Below are 18021 nucleotides of genomic sequence, written 5' to 3'. Positions count from 1 at the left end.
TTTCGCCACCAGGGGGCGCAGAAGCCGAGTCACGTGTACCAAGTCTGGATTCAGAAGATCATCCAAGTCTCTTGCTTCATTCACACCAGAAGAGACTTCGGTGACTGGCGGTCATTCATTTTCAAAGGACGCTCGCGTAGATGATGTGTGCGACCACAGGCGATTTAACCACTTCTGGTGTTGGAACCATAACATAAATACACATAAAAATATGTAACCTGGAGTAGCCTGAGCCCCGGGGTTGGAGAAACGGTAGCTACTATCGCCAATATAGATGTTAAATATCTCAGATATAGATTTAGTCACGCTGCTGTTGACAGTCTGATGATGGAGGGGTGAAGGACCTGCAGTCGTGGCCCCTTCCTCCACTGTGACTGGAGCAGCTTACAACTGAAGGTTATGCTCAGGGCCTTCACAGTCCAGGGGCTCACAGGTGTCCCCCATAATGCTCAGCCTGAGTACCGTCCTCCTCTCACACACACTCAGTGCAGTGGACAGTTCAGGATAGAGGACAGTCCTCTCTTCCTGTCCCAGTGTGTGCAGCCCCCAGTGCAGCTGACCACAGCATAGAAGACGGTAGCTTTCTAGACACTCCAAAAGACCTCATGCTCTTCAGCAGGTGTACAGGACATCTACATGCTGAGACCAGTCCAGTCAGGAATGTGTACTTCTCCATCACCAGTGTCCAAACCCTGGATGTTCACCCGTGTGCTGATGGATGGATTCCTCTGGAAAATGATCACTAGCTCCTTCATCTTGGTTGCCACCTGGGAACTTGAGAAGACTGAGGTTCCAGGTTTTAAGAGGATAGGAGAGAGAACTGAGGAACGCTCTCTCTGCATCTCAGATGCTTGAGGATGATCCTCCCAGTGGGATCTGAGGGACGCACCATCTTTGGCACTGGAAGAGGAATTCTGAAGACCAGGTTGGCCAGGCAGGACCACCATTATCTGATCTCCTCTGATGTTCATTAATGTGACCACCGCTGTGCCCAGTAGCATGTTTATTCACATGATGGTTCGTATGTTCACCAGAAAAAAGAGCTGGTCTGATGTTATGAATGAAACATGTCTCATTACCTGTTTATATCTGGTTTAGCTGAAAGTAAGACTGAGTCTAACTGAGGTGAGTTGAACTGTTGTGGAGTCACCTCCTCCTCGGGGCATGTTGCTGCTTGTATGTGTGTGTGTGGGGGGGTGGGGGGGAATCATTTTGTTGTTTATTGTTCAGTCCCATCAATAATCAATGAATCCATTTTGGTTCATAAGGACTAAAAGCTGGAAAACAAAACTGGCTGAAATGATTTTAATGTCAACAAACCAAAAAGAAAGTAAACTCCGCCCACTGCTCCATATTTAAGACCGGGATGAGCAACGGGGGGAGGGGTGTGTGTGAACATTGGGAGGAGGTACAAACAGGAGAGAGACTCAGGGCGTCAGCAGCTCACGGAACTCACCTGGTCTGAGCAGGACTCACCTGGAATCACCTGGAATCACCTGAACTCAGCTGGACAGGTGAGTGTAGCAGTTTTATCCAACAAAAGATCTAAAAACATGAATTCTTAACATTTTCAGTGTTCCGTTAACCCTCGTGTGTGGAAAAGTTGCTCCACTGACACTGAGCAGATGTTCCACAGAACATTCTGAAAAGATTCTCTAAGAGATCATATAAAAAACACAAAGAAAAAGTGGTTGTTGTAGTTGTCCTGTGGGATCGGATGGGAGCCACAGGGGCACCACATGGGTCCAGAACGGATCTCTGCCCCAGCCTGATTCCATGATCACTGGATGGTCCGGTCATCCGGTCAAGTTTGAGCATGAGCAGACTAGTTCTATTGTATGAATCAGGTTTACCAGAACCTCAAAAGACAACAGTTTATGGACCTTCACACCTGTAGGTGCTAGCAACGCTGGTCAGACATTAAGTATAAGTAAATGCAGATTAAGAACCACAGAGCGGCTGGTCTGTTGGTCTGTCCAGTCCACTGGCTGTCCCTCTGTCAGTAGCAGCTACAGGGTACTGCTGGCTTGGTGCACTCTCCCCAGACATATCACGATTTCCAGCAGATTTTAAGGAGAAATGAGTCTCTCCTGTCTTTAAATGTGTGGCTTGAAATGCATCTCAGTCTCCATCTTCCCTTCATATGTATCCTGGATATGTGTTTGTGTGCTCTATGGGGGTTGGGCCCAGCATAAACTGGGGTCTCATTCCATCATACTGCGGCCTTTTCTGGAACTCTTCAGGCTGACCGTCAGGCCAAGTCTGAGAGAAGTGATACTGGTGATCTAGGAGTCGCTGTGGTCCATCTTTAGAGTTGGACAGCAGCACCAGATCTTCTGCATTCAAGACATCTGTGATCTGTGTTGTTGAGGGTGACGTCTGGAGCTAAACACTCTTGTAATGTTTTGCTAAGTGTTGGGACGAGAACTGGTTCCTTCCATTACTTCTTGGCTCTGGGAGAATACTGTGATCTCACTTCATCTTCACTGAGAACCTACAATGAGTCTCAAATCTACAGAGCAGGAAATATTTTTGATTTTTTGATTTATTTTGATGTCAATGTTTTCCAATAAGGGTGTGGAGAGTATAGATGCGGTTGGTGGTTCTATGATTCTGGATTTATTTTCTGTCTGAGGGAATTTTGATCAGCAAGGAAATGTTGCAATCTGTTGTTGATAATTGAGCAGAACATCTTCCTTGGGTTGCTAATGATGGGTGCTATTAGTCCCTGGTGTCAGATGTTGGGAAAATGTCCCAAATTCTTCAACATGGTGGTAAGTCTGGGACCTTTTCCCAACATCTGACACCAAGGACGAATAGTGCCCATCAGCATCAGCAACCTGAAGAAGATGTTCTGCTCAATTATCAACAGCAGATCGCAACAATTCCTTTCCTCTGCAAATTTACCCAAAATTGCCTTAGGAAATTTGGTCATTTTGTTTAGGATGCTGGCACACGCCACAGGCAAAATATGCATTTTATTGCGCCACCCTTATCACGGAATCCTGGCTCAACAACAACATTCCTGATGCTGCTGCACAGCTGGCAGACTGCTCTATGTTCAGAGCAGAGTGTAGGAGAGGCTCTGGGAAGAGCAGAGGAGGAAGCCTATGGATGTAAGTAAACAGCAACTGGTGCACCGCCAAGGCCATCACCCCATCTGGGGCGATGTGACCGTGATTCTCTGACTGATCCCAGCTTACAAACCTCTGATATGCAGAACAAAACCTGTCACCAAAACAGCACAAGTGTGGTCCCAGTAAGTCGTTGCTCTGCTGCAAGACGCTTTGGAGGACACAGACTGAGACGTGTTTGCTAAGGGAATATGTTCTTAGATACATCAACTTCAGCAATGAAACTGGACAGAGAGGACAATTAAAGTGTCCCTAAACCAGAAACCAAGAATGAACGACAGGGTTGGGACATGGCTAATGGAACAGAATGTAGTTTTACAGCAGGCTGATGGTGCAGCATGCCGGGAACTCAAGAGGCACCAAGAAGGCAAAAACAGATGCCTGAGGAACAATTCAACAACTACAGTCCTCACAGCATGTGGAAAGGTATCAAAACCACCCAGCAGTCACTGTCTGATAACAACAGGCCTGATGCACTGAACCAGTATTTTTCCCATTTTGACACTGGGGAAGGAAGGTGGGGGGGATAAGCCGAATTCAGTCTGCAATCCACCAGCAGGGGACTCCAGTACTTAAAACTACATTGCTGAAGTGTCTGAATAATATTGGCCCATGGCCTTAACACCAATAACAATGAAGTTCTTTAAAAACTGGTACTGGCCCACATCAAATCCGTCATCCCGCCTGACCAGGACACGCATCAATTTTCCTAATGATTCCACTGAGGATGCGCTAGCCACCGTCCTCCCCACTGCCCTGGAGAACCAGATCATTATGGGAGGATGTTACTAATGAGTTTCTACATTTAACACATTTTACATTTTTATAATTTCGTCAAGTTCAATCAGTATCCAGATGTTCAAAGGTTAAATTTCTAACCCTCAAGGCTGGATTGATTGCTTCTTTGTTGTGAGCCTGGTTCTGCTCAATATTTCTTCCTGTTAGAGGGTGTTTTTTTCTGCCTTTGCTGTTTGTTGGGGCTCAGACTTTGGGTCTCTGTAAAGAGTCTCCAGATAATCTGGATTGTAACTGATGCTATATAAATAAAGATGAATTGAACTGAAGAAAACACCAATCACATGCATCCATACATTAAAACCTTGTAGACCACAGAGCACCAGGATGTTAGTTTGCTAAGCTAGCTTGAGTACAAACAAGTTTTCCCGGGCAGAATGTCATGACGATTTTATGATGTTGGAAGAACATTTGTGTGACAGAAACAAAATAATGACAAGAGATGGAGATTTGATATTTTAGTAAATTTGAATTTTTTTTTTTATTTTTTTTTGCTGCTTTAAGACTGCTTTATCCCTTTCTGGGTCATGGGGAGGGTTCTGGAGCCCATCCCAGCTACATGTGGGAAAAGGCAGGGTAGAACCCTGGTGATTTACCAGCTCATCGCATTGTGTTCACGCTACCTTGCTCAAGGGTCCTCCAGCATTGCTCTGAAGGTGTTCTGGCACCTCCCCCCTACTACTCTGCCACCGCCCCCATTTTTTGACTGTTAACACAAATGAGTGTTGAGTCAGAGAGCTGTCTGGTCATGTTTCTAATTACTCAGGTATGTTGAACACACCTTGTTACAGACAGAACACCCCCCCCCCCCACACACACACACACACACACACACATTTACACATGTAAATCGTTGCCTTGTACTTGTGACATGTGTAATGACAATAAAGTTGAATCTAATATAATCTAATGTAGTACCTTCCTCACACCCAATATCATGAAATAAGGCATCAAAACTTAAACGCAGGAATAAATAAAATCAGTGAATAAACTGATTTTAAAAAAATCTGTTAGATTCTCAGGTGACCTGGAGGGTGTGTGTGTGTGTGAGCGTCCGTATGTGAGCATGTTTTTGTGTTTGTGTCAGCGTGATTTTGTGTGTCTTTCTTGGTTTTCTTGAGGATGACACATTCTATGTTCTTTTCAGATCTCGTCAACGTTGAAGTTCAATGTTTCGTCGCAGGAAAAAGACGCACAAACCAGAGATTTCGGCACCGCTGAACTTTCAGCACCGCGTTCACACGTCATTTGATGCTGCATCTGGACACTTTGTGGGCCTGCCTCCCCAGTGGCAGAGTGTCATTGACACGCTGCAGAGGCCACGCCCCCTGGTGGACCCCTCCAGGATCACAGAGATTCAACTCCACAAGGTGAGGCGGTGTGACGCTGACTGCTCAAACTGCCTCTGTCGTTCACACCACCGCCCTGCTGCCTGTGGACCCAGAAATAAAATCTGCTTCCTTTTTGTAGACAATCGTTCGTGGCAGCTTTATTGGACATGGTGCCTACATTTCCCACATCATTGCTGAGATGAGCCGCCTGTCTGTCATCAGTTCCAACTCTCTGCGCCGCAGCAGCCAATCATCACGGAAACGGGCCCAGTCGATGGGTCAACTGGGAGAATTGAGAGAGGATGAGTCCTATGAGTACAAAACCCCGACTGGTGCAGCTGCCAGTAAGACAGGAAGCTCCCCCTATTGGCGAGACAGTATCCAACGGGCACATAGCAACAGTGTTGGCCCCAAAAAGAAGGGAGCACTGCAGAGAACCAAGTCCTCCTGTGAGGTATCGGCGCCGCCTGAGGCCACACCAACAGTGACAACAGTTGGACATTATAGAGAGGCGCAGTATCAACAGAAGCCAAACTCCTGCCACACAGACGCACGGACAGGGAAAACCCACAGCTGTGAGCAACCGCCGGACCTGCTGTCATCGCCATGCCAACCTGACGGCCTGCAGACAAATCACATGGTAACAGTGATGTGATGTGACGTGAAACAGAAACTCGACAGATTAAAAACAATACCTGATCCAAACAGAGGGCAGCGCATACAGGTGTTACTACAGTATAGATGTTACTACAGAACAGGTGTTACTACAGTATAGTAGAGGTGATACTACAGCGCATGCGTTACTATAGTACAGGTGTTGCTACAGTACAAGTGTTACTACCGGACAGTACAATTTCTACTACAGTACAGGTGTTAGTACAGAACAGTATATGTGTTACTACAGATCAGGTGCGACTGTCTTAGAGGTGTTACTACAGTATATATGTTACTACAATACAGGTGTTAGTACAGTACTTGTGTTACTACAGTAGAAGCACATGTTACTACAGAACATGTGATAGTACAGAACATGTGATACTACAATACAGCTGTTACTACAGGAGAGATTTTGCTACAATTTAGAAGTTACCACAGTACAGTAGAGGTGTTACCACAGCATGTTTTACTACAATACAGCTATTACTATAGTACAGGTGTTGCTACAGTACGAGTGTACAGCAGAGGTGTTACTACTGTACAATACAGGTAAGTAGAGATGTTACTACAGTGTTTTAACAGTGACATTTGAACATTATGTCATCTGGTCTACAGTAACCCTGGTAGTAGAACCCCTGTGATAAACTCAGATGTACCTGTGCTGATTTTTCCAGCGACACCCTCCCTCCTCGGCCCTCTACCTCCCCCCACCCAACAGCACAAGCAGCCCTCTGATTACAGTTCGTGGGTTACTTCCGCACTCGTCCCATCCTCCCTCCAGCAGCCACATCAGGCTCAGGTCAACCTCAATCCCAGGCATAACTAAACCACACCCATCTCAGCTACAAGACCCCCCCACCACCTGCCCCTCCGCCACTCACTTATTGCTACCTGATGGAAGGATAAATGTGACTCATGACCAATTCAAGGCAGCCCTGCAGAGTGTGGTGGATGCTGGAGACCCAAGAACCATGCTGGAGAACTTTGTGAAGATTGGTGAAGGTTCCACGGGCATCGTCTGCATCGCCGAAGAGCGTGAGAGCGGTCGACAGGTGGCTGTGAAGATGATGGACCTCAGGAAGCAACAACGGCGAGAGCTGCTCTTCAATGAAGTAAGGAAGTAATCGAACGCACCACGTGATTGAATTCAGAGGTTCTGTCACGATCAGTCAGTCATGCGAGTGTGTGTGTGTCAGGTGGTGATCATGAGAGATTACCATCACCAGAACGTGGTCCAGATGTACCGCAGTGCGCTGGTGGGGGAGGAACTCTGGGTAATCATGGAGTACCTGCAGGGAGGTGCTCTGACCCACATCATCTGTCAAACCAGGTGAGTAAATAATCACCTGTACCTGTATGTGTGGTGAGACATGTCGTGTAATGTGTGTGTGTTCAGGCTGAATGAGGAGCAAATAGCTACAGTGTGTGAGGGTGTTCTGCAGGCGCTGACGTACCTTCACAGTCAGGGAGTGATCCACCGAGACATCAAGAGTGACTCCATCCTCCTGACCCTGGATGGGAGGGTAAAACACACACACACACACACACACACACACACACACACACACACACACACACACACACACACACACACAAACACAGTGGCACTGGGTTAACTGGGGCCCTTCTGTGCAGCCCTCCATACACAAGAAGCTAAAGCTGAAGGTTCCATATACAGCAGATCTAAAGGTTCCTTCTAATAAGAACAGTGGGCATTTTAAGTTGATTTTGAAGATGTTTGGGACGTGGTCCATAATTCGTGGTCCATGATTCAGGAACATTCAGAAACATTCACATTCTACAGTAGTGGCTTGAGAGTTTCCTGTCATGCCACATGAAAGGACACAGCAGTTCTATGGCTCAGAGTCAGTGCTGTCAACCAGGTTTGAACAGAAACAAACAAAGCCTTTGCTGTGGTTGCAGGTCAAAGGTCACAGGTCACTGCTGCAGTTTCTCATCAGTTTGACATCATTGATGAAGATCAAGTGTAACACAGTACTGTAGCAACCCTCTCCTCTTCTGCAGATAAAGCTCTCTGACTTTGGCTTCTGCGCCCAGATCAGCAAAGACGTCCCCAAAAGGAAGTCTCTGGTGGGGACGCCATACTGGATGGCACCTGAGGTCATCGCTAAGTCTCCATATGGACCTGAGGTAATGGCGCAAAGGGCCAATGTCAAAGATCAACACAGCAACAATCAAACACACATAGCTTGGAGAACATAACAGTTCAAATCTATACACTGGAAAGGCTGGGAAAACTAGGCCAGATTCCTAGTTTATCCTAGTTAATCCAAATTTCCCACTAAAGAAATACAATAGAATCAGAACAGAAATGTTGCCTGTGCGTAGCAGATCATATTCAAGAGGATCTACTGGTGCAACTGAAAGTACATTTCAACTAAAAAGGTCTTTTTTGTAAACCATGTGGGTCCCTGTGTGTTCTCATGTCTCTAAGGTGGACATCTGGTCTCTGGGGATCATGGTGGTCGAAATGGTGGACGGAGAGCCGCCGTACTTCAACCAAACGCCCATCAGCGCCATGAAGAGGCTCAGAGATGAGGCGCCACCAAGTGTGAAGAACATACAGAGGGTCTCTCTCTCTCTTTCTCTCTCTCTCTCACACACACGCACACACACAGAATTGATCTTAATTAAACATATCTGTGGTGAGTAGCATGCTGAGTGCTAATGTCGCTCTCTTTAATAGACTAAAGTGAACAAGCAGGTAAAAACACTGTTTGTTTAGGTTGTAAAGTCTGAAACAGTTGCTAGCGCTGCGGCGAGTCCCTGAGATGATTTTACTCTGACCTTACAGGTGTCTCCAGTGCTGAAGGACTTCCTTGGTTGCATGTTGACCCGTGACACGAAGCAGCGGTTGACCTCTGCTGACCTTCTGGAGCATCCGTTTTTGCTGCAGGCTGACTCTCCAGGCTGCCTGATGCCCCTGGTGCAAAAACACTGCAAGCGAATGTCACTCTGTTGAGCACCTGACGACGAAACGTTTTAAGATGGTAAAGATGGCCCCGCCCCCCAATAAAGGGAGGAACTTCTACACTCGGGGAGGGGGGGGTATCGAGTAGTATTTCCACTGCAGGAGCAGGAACTTTACAGCACTTTACAGGAACTTTACAGCAACCGTTCCTCTCACTTGGTCCTCTTGACGGTCATGTCTCCAGTCTGAGGTCACAGGTCTCGATCGCCGTATAGTGTTTGTGTGACAGTTTCGACCGTGACATCACCCAAGCAAGTCGCTAAAAGTATCAATAATAATGAAGAAAACAACAAGGAAGGAGGTAAATTGTATGAGCTGATATTCTGAGAGAAGAGGATGTCCTAAAGCTCTGTGAACTGTTTAGTCAGAGTTTTGTCCATGTGACTCTTTAGTTCTGAGCTGTCACTGCAAGCTGTATCTGTGAAGTCTTGTGTGTGTTAATAAATATTAAACAACACTGTTGTGTTAAAATACTTATGTCTGCTGTGTTTCTGGTTTGGGTGTTGGTCTCCATGAACTAGAGGAGAAACGCTGCCTGCTAGGCTAATCCTCTGGCCTGATGGGTCACCTCCTGCTTGATAGAGGGCTGATCTAAGTATCTACCCTGGAGCAGGGACTCGATTTGGTACCACAAAAGTTCCTGTAAATGGCCATTTGGCAGAGGTTTAAGGAATGGAGACTTGCATCAACGGCATCTTAAAACAACCTCAAGCAGTGGAAATGCTCCTTTGGTGTACTGTTAACCAAAGAGCTAACCTGCTAGTATTCCCTCTGCAGATGTTGACTTTCATAAAATGTAGTATTAGTAGTATAAAATCGAATTATTTTTTATATGAACAAGAATCTAGAATGATCTTGAACTATGGTGTCAGTGGGCTGGGAACATGATGGCAATATGCTGGGAGTGCATTGGGAGTGTACTAGGAGTTTGCTATGAGTGTACTGGGTATGTCCTGGGAGTGTACTGAGGGTATGCTGGGAGTCTGCTGGGTACAGCTGTGACTGATTTAAGTTTGATTCCAATATTCTGAATATAGTTGGATAATCAAATCATAATTTAGTGTATCAACTGTGTGCTCAGACATGATGTGTATGTGTGTTCAGGTATAAAGTGTGTGTGTTGAGAAAGGATGTGTGTGTTCAGATATAAGGTGTCTGTGTTCAGACATGAAGTGTGTGCGTTCATATATGAAGGTTGTGTGTTCCGATATGAAGTGTGTGTGTTCAGATATGAAGTATGTGTTCAGATATGAAGTGACTGTGTGATCAGACATGAAGTGTGTGTGTTCAGACATGAAGTGTGTGTGTTCTGATGAATGTGAGTGCTTGTGTTTTCTTATCTGAGGCAGTTCGCGTACCTCAAATAGAAACTTTTATCTTGACAGAATACAACTCCACAACCATAATCACAAATATTTAGACATACACAATGACACACATGCACTGAAGAACTGGGGGACCAACTGTTAGGAATCTTCCCCCGTGCAGCAGGTTCCTGGAGCTCAGTCCACACGAGGAGCTGCTGATAATCTCCAAGTGCTGATAAAAAATGACACTGTTCTCTTCCTAAAATGGATTCTGACAGCTAAAGGTCTTGAAACAGAGCTGGTTCATCAGCCAGGACAAATTTAACATCAGCTCCTGCTTTGTTCTCAGTGGGTTTCTCCTAATTTGGTCCACAGGGAGGCTTTAAAAGCTGCTGCATTGCTGAAGAGTGCCATTCTTCATAGACCGATCTTCCACCAGCAAGTCCACCATGAGCGACTCTCTAATGGCTGAATTTGGAAAGGCTGCTCCTTACCTGAGGAAGTCAGAAAAGGAGCGTCTTGAAGCTCAGACCAGAGCTTTTGACATCAAGATTGAATGCTTTGTTGTGGATGAGAAGGTGGAATATATGAAGGGACAAATCCAGAGCAAAGATGGAGGGATGGTAACGGTCAAAAAGGAGGATGGAGCTACAGTGACTGTTAAAGAGTCAGATGTCCACCCCCAGAACCCACCAAAATTTGATAAAATTGAAGACATGGCAATGTTCACCTTCCTCCATGAGCCGGCTGTGCTGTTTAACCTCAAAGAGCGTTATGCTGCCTGGATGATCTACACTTATTCAGGATTGTTCTGCGTCACAGTCAATCCCTACAAGTGGCTTCCAGTCTATGATGCTGAAGTGGTGGCAGCTTACAGAGGGAAAAAGCGAACGGAGGCCCCCCCTCATATATTTTCCATCTCAGATAATGCCTACCAGTACATGCTGACTGACCGGGAGAACCAATCGGTGCTCATCACAGGAGAATCAGGAGCTGGGAAGACTGTGAACACCAAGAGGGTCATCCAGTACTTTGCCAGCATTGCTGCCGTCGGGAGTGGTTGCAGAAAAGATGCCAGTAAAGGGACTCTGGAGGATCAGATCATCCAGGCAAATCCCGCCCTGGAGGCCTTCGGCAATGCAAAAACGTTGAGAAATGACAATTCTTCAAGATTTGGAAAATTCATACGAATTCATTTTGGTCCAAGTGGCAAACTCTCCTCTGCTGACATTGAGACGTATCTACTGGAGAAGTCGCGAGTCACCTTTCAGCTGAAAGCTGAGAGAAATTATCACATCTTTTATCAGATCTTGTCCAATCAAAAGCCAGAGCTTCTGGACATGTTACTTATCACCAACAACCCATACGACTACTCCTACATCTCCCAAGGAGAGGTGACGGTTGCCTCCATCAATGACTCAGAAGAGCTGATGGCCACTGATAGTGCCTTTGATGTTCTGGGCTTCACTCCAGAAGAGAAGATGGGGGTTTACAAACTGACGGGTGCAATCATGCACTATGGTAATATGAAGTTCAAGCAGAAGCAACGTGAAGAGCAGGCTGAGCCAGATGGGACAGAAGCTGCGGATAAGTCATCTTATCTCATGGGACTGAATTCCGCGGACCTCATCAAGGGGCTGTGCCACCCCCGAGTCAAAGTAGGAAATGAATATGTCACCAAAGGCCAAAGCGTGGACCAAGTCTACTATGCCCTCGGTGCTCTTGCCAAATCGGTATATGAAAAGATGTTCAACTGGATGGTGGTGAGAATCAACCAATCCCTCGACACAAAACAGCACAGGCAGTACTTCATAGGAGTGCTGGACATTGCAGGATTTGAGATCTTTGATTATAACACCTTTGAGCAGCTCTGCATCAACTTTACCAATGAAAAACTGCAACAGTTTTTTAACCATCACATGTTTGTTCTTGAGCAAGAAGAGTACAAAAAAGAGGGTATCGACTGGGAGTTCATCGATTTTGGGATGGACCTGCAAGCTTGTATTGACCTCATCGAAAAGCCACTGGGAATTCTTTCAATTCTGGAGGAGGAGTGCATGTTCCCCAAAGCCAGTGACCAGACCTTCAAGTCCAAGCTCTATGATAATCATTTGGGAAAGAACAAAATGTTTGAAAAACCACGAGCAGCAAAGGGGAAAGCAGAGGCTCACTTTGCCCTGGTTCACTATGCAGGAACAGTGGACTACAACATCACCAACTGGCTGGTGAAGAACAAAGACCCTCTAAATGAAACCGTGGTTGGTCTTTACCAGAAGTCGTCCCTGAAACTACTCAGTGTGCTGTTTTCAACCTTCTCATCTGACAGCAGTGACAAAGGAGGCAAAGGGGCCAAGAAGAAAGGTTCCTCCTTCCAAACTGTGTCTGCGCTTCACAGGGAAAATCTAAACAAGCTGATGACCAACCTAAAGACAACGCACCCCCACTTTGTACGCTGTCTGATTCCCAATGAGCGGAAAACCCCAGGGGTCATGGACAACTGCCTTGTCATGCACCAGCTGCGCTGTAACGGAGTTCTGGAAGGCATCCGGATCTGCAGAAAGGGCTTCCCTAATAGAGTTCTGTATGGCGACTTTAAACAACGCTACAGGATCCTGAATGCCTCTGCCATCCCTGAAGGGCAGTTCATTGACTGCAAGAAGAGTGCTGAAAAGTTACTGGGATCTCTGGACATTGATCACACACAGTACAGGTTTGGCCACACAAAGGTCTTCTTTAAGGCTGGTTTACTAGGTACACTCGAGGAGATGAGAGATGAACAACTCTCTCGGATCCTCACCAGGATCCAGGCTAATGCCCGGGGAATCCTAATGAGGGTGCAGTTTGCTAAGCTGCTGGAACGCAGAGATGCTCTTATGGTCATCCAATGGAACCTTCGCTCTTTCTTGGGCGTGAAGAACTGGCCCTGGATGAAGCTTTTCTTCAAGATCAAGCCCCTGTTAAAGAGTGCTGAGGCTGAGAAGGAAATGGCCAGCATGAAAGATGAGTTCAACAAGTTGAAAGAAGCTTTGGAAAAATCAGAAACCAGGCGGAAAGAACTGGAGGAGAAAATAGTTACTCTTCTCCAAGAGAAGAATGACCTGACTCTGCAGATTCAGTCTGAACAGGATACGCTAACAGATGCCGAAGAACGCTGCGAACAGCTGATAAAGAGCAAAATTCAACTGGAGGCCAAGCTCAAGGAAATTACAGAGAGGCTTGAAGATGAGGAGGAGATCAATGCAGATCTCACTGCTAAGAAACGGAAGCTCGAAGATGAATGTTCCGAGTTAAAGAAAGATATAGATGACCTGGAGCTGACTCTGGCAAAGGTTGAGAAAGAAAAGCATGCAACAGAAAATAAGGTGAAAAATCTGACAGAGGAGATGGCTTCGCAGGATGACAACATCATGAAACTAACCAAAGAGAAGAAGGCACTGCAGGAAGTTCACCAGCAAACACTGGATGATCTTCAGAGTGAAGAAGACAAAGCCAACAGTTTGACCAAAGCCAAAGCCAAGCTCGAACAACAAGTGGATGATCTGGAGGGCTCACTGGAGCAGGAGAAGAAAGTCAGAATGGACATTGAGCGATCAAAGAGGAAGCTTGAAGGAGACTTTAAGCTGATGCAAGAGAGCTTGATGGACCTGGAAAATGATAAACAGCAGCTGGAGGAAAAATTAAAGAAGAAAGACTTTGAAACTGTCCAAATGAATTCAAGACTAGAAGATGAGCAAGTTTCCACAAATCAGCTCCATAAAAAGGTAAAAGAGAGTCAGGCAAGAATTGAAGAACTGGAGGAAGAGCTGGATGCTGAGCGTGCAGCTCGAGCCAAGGTTGAGAAACAGCGCTCTGATCTTTCTCGCGAGCTCGAGGACATCAGCGAGCGCCTTGAGGAGGCTGGAGGAGCAACATCCGCACAAGTAGAGTTAAACAAAAAGAGGGACTCTGAATTTCAGAAGCTGCGGCGAGAACTGGAGGAATCTACACTCCAACACGAGTCTACTGCCGCCTCCCTCAGGAAGAAACACGCCGACAGTGTTGCTGAGCTCGGTGAGCAAATCGATAACTTACAGCGGGTGAAGCAGAAGCTGGAGAAAGAGAAGAGTGAGCTGAAACTGGAATTGGATGACCTGTGCTCCAACATGGAGACTGTAATTAAGGCCAAGTCTAATATGGAGAAGATGTGTCGTGCGATGGAAGACAGCATGAACGAATACAAAAACAAACAGGATGAAGCTCAAAGGGCCATCAGTGACCTGACTACACAGAGGGCCAAGTTTCTCACCGAGAATGGCGAGCTTGGCCGTCGACTAGAGGAGAAGGAATGTCTAATATCACAGCTGACCAGAGCAAAGATGTCCTACAACCAGCAGGTCGAAGATCTTCGTCGACAACTGGAAGAAGAAGTCAAGGCAAAAAATGCTCTAGCGCATGCTGTCCAGTCGGCTCGTCATGACTGTGATCTGCTCCGAGAGCAGTTTGAGGAGGAGCAAGAGGCAAAAGCTGAGTTGCAACGAGCTCTTTCCAAATCCAACACTGAGGTCTCAACATGGAGGACAAAATATGAGTCTGATGGAATCCAGCGAATGGAGGAACTAGAAGAAGCAAAAAAGAAATTGGTTCAGAGACTTCAGGAGGCTGAGGAGGCCATCGAGGCTGTGAATGCGAAGTGTTCCTCTCTGGAGAAAACCAAACATCGTCTCCAAAATGAGATAGAAGACCTGATGCTGGACCTGGAGAGAGCCAATGCAGCATCTGCAGCACTCGATAAGAAGCAGCGATCGTTTGACAAAATCATGGCTGAGTGGAAGCAGAAGTTTGAGGAGTCTCAATGTGAGCTGGAGGCCTCCCAGAAGGAGGCTCGTTCTCTGAGCACTGAACTCTTCAAACTGAAGAATGCCTATGAAGAGTGTCTTGAGCAACTTGAGACAACAAAGAGAGAGAACAAGAACCTCCAGGAAGAGATTTCTGACCTCACTGACCAGCTTGGGGAAGGTGGTAGGAGTGCTCATGAGCTGGACAAAATGCGGAAACAGCTCGAACAAGAAAAATCAGAGCTTCAGACCGCACTGGAGGAGGCTGAGGGGTCTCTGGAGCATGAAGAGAGCAAGATCCTTCGATCTCAGCTGGAATTCAACCAAGTGAAGGCTGACATGGAGCGCAAGCTGTCAGAAAAAGATGAAGAGATGGAGCAGGCCAAGAGGAACTACCAGCGCATGCTTGATTCACTTCAGTCCTCACTGGAATCTGAAACGAGGAGCCGCAATGAGGCCTTGAGACTAAAGAAGAAGATGGAGGGTGATCTCAACGAGATGGAAATCCAGCTAAGCCAAGCAAACAGACAGGCAGCTGATGCCCAGAAACAAATCAAGAACCTCCAGACCTTTATGAAGGATCTTCAGATGCAGCTTGATGATGCTCATCATGCTAATGATGATATGAGAGAGAACACTGCTCTCCTGGAACGCAGACACAATCTAATCCAGGCCGAGCTTGAGGAGGTCCGAGCTGCCTTTGAGCAGACGGAGAGAACCCGCAAGCTGGCAGAGCAGGAGCTGACTGATATCACTGAGCGCATGCAACTCTTGCACTCCCAGAACACCAGCCTGCTCAACCAGAAGAAGAAGCATGAAGCTGACCTGCTGCAACTCCAGACAGAGACGGAAGAGGCCATCCAAGAAAATCGCAATGCCGAGGAGAAAGCCAAGAAAGCCATCAATGATGCTGCCATGATGGCTGAGGAACTGAAGAAGGAGCAGGACACCAGTGCCCACCTGGAGCGCATGAAAAAAAACATGGAGCAAACCATCAAAGACCTTCAGCATCGGCTGGATGAGGCTGAGCAGGTGGCCATGAAGGGTGGCAAGAAGCAGCTACAGAAGCTGGAGACTCGCATCAAAGAGCTGGAGAGTGAACTGGAGGCGGAGCAAAGAAAGGGAATAGAGTCCATCAAGGGGATCCGCAAATATGAGCGACGCCTCAAGGAGCTCACCTACCAGACTGAAGAGGACCGCAAGAACATGGCCCGCCTCCAGGAACTGGTAGACAAGCTGCAGCTGAAAGTCAAGTCCTATAAACGAGCCGCGGAGGAGGCTGAGGAGGCGGGAAACGCCAACATGGCTAAACTTCGCAAACTGCAGCATGAGCTGGAGGAGGCCGAGGAGAGGGCTGACATTGCTGAGTCCCAGGTGAATAAGCTGAAGGCCAAAACCCGGGACGGTTCCACCAAGAAGGGCCTGGATGAGTGAGGTGGGTGGAAGATATTCACTTTGCTAAAAGATAAAGGCTAAAAGTTTAGTGTTGATGCTTCACATCTCTGCTCTTGACTGACAGACATTCCTGGTGGGACAACCGTCCAGCAAGTGAGCCTTCAGGGCCACCGTAACCAGCGTCCATTTTTGCCTTTCATGCTCATTAACAATTAATGAGTGTCGGCAACATCATATTGTTTATTGTTTCTTTTGGAAGCCAAATAATCTTCATCGAGATGATGTCCACATTAAATCACACAGAGACAATTAAAACTTTGCTGCATCATTACAAAATAATTACATATAAACATTAGTAAATGTTTTTGCCAAGTGAAGTTATTATGAAATATAAGTATTTATCAACAGCATGCATAAAACTTGATTGTTTTGGCCTGAAAACACATACTTTCTTCTCTTCCCAGGTGCTGCCTCACATTTTGAGTCTAAAATGAAAAAAATGTTACAACTGTGGCTGAAATTATGAGAAATATAAATATTAAACAGTTAATTTTCCAACAGACTTCCATATTAAACATCAATAAACATGTCATCTTTCCTTTGATGGTCCATTTTTCTGTCTCTGTTTTCTGGTTAGAATTGAAAGGAGCAGTATGTAAGTTTGTGTCCAGAGTTGGTCCTGCAATAACAATTCCCAAGAGCAGAGGTTGCTAGTTAGGGTACCAGCTAGAAGAGCCAGAATTTCTATAACAATATTCAAAATTAACACGATGCCTTAATGTCTGCTGACATATCAGCGACATTTTCCGACTATTTTACATTCATTTCTTACATACTGCTCCTTTAAATCCCCAAAGTCCAAAATGTGCTCTACATTTCATTAAAATCTTATGTTTTTTTGCCTGATATTCATAATTCTGCTACTTTTTACATTTGTTTTATTTCAAAGAAATTACAATAAATGATCACAAAGACCTTCAACAGAAACAGCTGACTGAAACACATGTTTGGAGTTGACCTTTGACCCAATGACCTTTGACAGCAAAATAAAAAATGTTGAGTCATGTTAGCGCAGCCTTCATCAAAAAGCTTCCAGAGGAGCTACGCTGTTGTTGAGTTACACATCACATACAGGTCCCAGGAAGTAATGGTGTCCCAGTCCTGATGTCACCCCTTTGTCCACTGACTCTTCAGAGTTGGTCTCAATGTTTCTGCTCATCAGATCCGTCAGTAACCTCGACTTAATTAAAATGAACTCTGCTGCTGCTGAACTTTCAGTCAGTCAGTGATTAGCCAAAGGTTCTTCTCATCATCTGTAGCATGAGGACTGAATCTGCAGCACGTCGGGGAGCGGACATGCCGACCCATAGAACCAAACACTGCACTGTGTTTACAGCACCCGGGGAGAAGACTACAAGCCCCCTTCCCTGCACAACTGTCATGCTAATGCAAGCATACGGACCTCTGGTTAGTCACCAAACTGGTCTTTAAACAGGTTTGAGTGTGGCTGGAACCGTGTGTTTTAACACCGCAGACCACCAGGACACAGACTTAAAAGGCCTGCTAATCAACCCAATCTGCAGGTGTAGAAGGAGC

At 46.2% G+C, this 18021-nt stretch overlaps 2 protein-coding genes across 6 annotated transcripts; both read left to right on the top strand.

The window, feature by feature from the left end:
• Positions 1 to 1253: 1253 nt before the first annotated feature.
• On the top strand, positions 1254 to 9384 carry LOC105418661 (serine/threonine-protein kinase PAK 6-like). 3 transcript variants are annotated; one of them, XM_029849581.1, is made up of 12 exons: positions 1254 to 1514; positions 2945 to 3116; positions 3221 to 3560; positions 4434 to 4695; positions 5077 to 5299; positions 5400 to 5900; positions 6592 to 7029; positions 7114 to 7247; positions 7314 to 7440; positions 7943 to 8068; positions 8373 to 8507; positions 8733 to 9384. In XM_029849581.1, the coding sequence occupies exons 5-12, from the start codon at positions 5099 to 5101 to the stop codon at positions 8898 to 8900; spliced, it is 1830 nt and encodes a 609-aa protein (XP_029705441.1). In that variant the 5' UTR covers positions 1254 to 1514; positions 2945 to 3116; positions 3221 to 3560; positions 4434 to 4695; positions 5077 to 5098; the 3' UTR covers positions 8901 to 9384. The 3 variants fall into 3 exon arrangements, with proteins under 3 accessions (XP_029705441.1, XP_011616914.1, XP_011616912.1); XM_011618612.2 differs by lacking the exons at positions 2945 to 3116; positions 3221 to 3560; positions 4434 to 4695 and having other exon boundaries at positions 7976 to 8068; XM_011618610.2 differs by lacking the exons at positions 2945 to 3116; positions 3221 to 3560; positions 4434 to 4695.
• Positions 9385 to 10653: 1269 nt separating this feature from the next.
• myh6 (myosin, heavy chain 6, cardiac muscle, alpha) lies at positions 10654 to 17025 on the top strand. Of its 3 annotated transcripts, XM_029849531.1 has the most exons (3): positions 10654 to 16465; positions 16550 to 16578; positions 16890 to 17025. In XM_029849531.1, the coding sequence occupies exon 1, from the start codon at positions 10666 to 10668 to the stop codon at positions 16462 to 16464; it is 5799 nt and encodes a 1932-aa protein (XP_029705391.1). In that variant the 5' UTR covers positions 10654 to 10665; the 3' UTR covers position 16465; positions 16550 to 16578; positions 16890 to 17025. The 3 variants fall into 3 exon arrangements, with proteins under 3 accessions (XP_029705391.1, XP_011616916.1, XP_011616917.1); XM_011618614.2 differs by lacking the exon at positions 16550 to 16578; XM_011618615.2 differs by having other exon boundaries at positions 16550 to 17025.
• Positions 17026 to 18021: the final 996 nt, after the last annotated feature.

Source organism: Takifugu rubripes, chromosome 16, assembly GCF_901000725.2.
Source record: "Takifugu rubripes chromosome 16, fTakRub1.2, whole genome shotgun sequence".
Classification (NCBI taxonomy): Eukaryota; Metazoa; Chordata; class Actinopteri; order Tetraodontiformes; family Tetraodontidae; genus Takifugu; species Takifugu rubripes.
The sequence above is the reverse complement of the archived record's forward strand: the minus strand, read 5'-3'. Positions and strand labels throughout refer to the sequence as shown.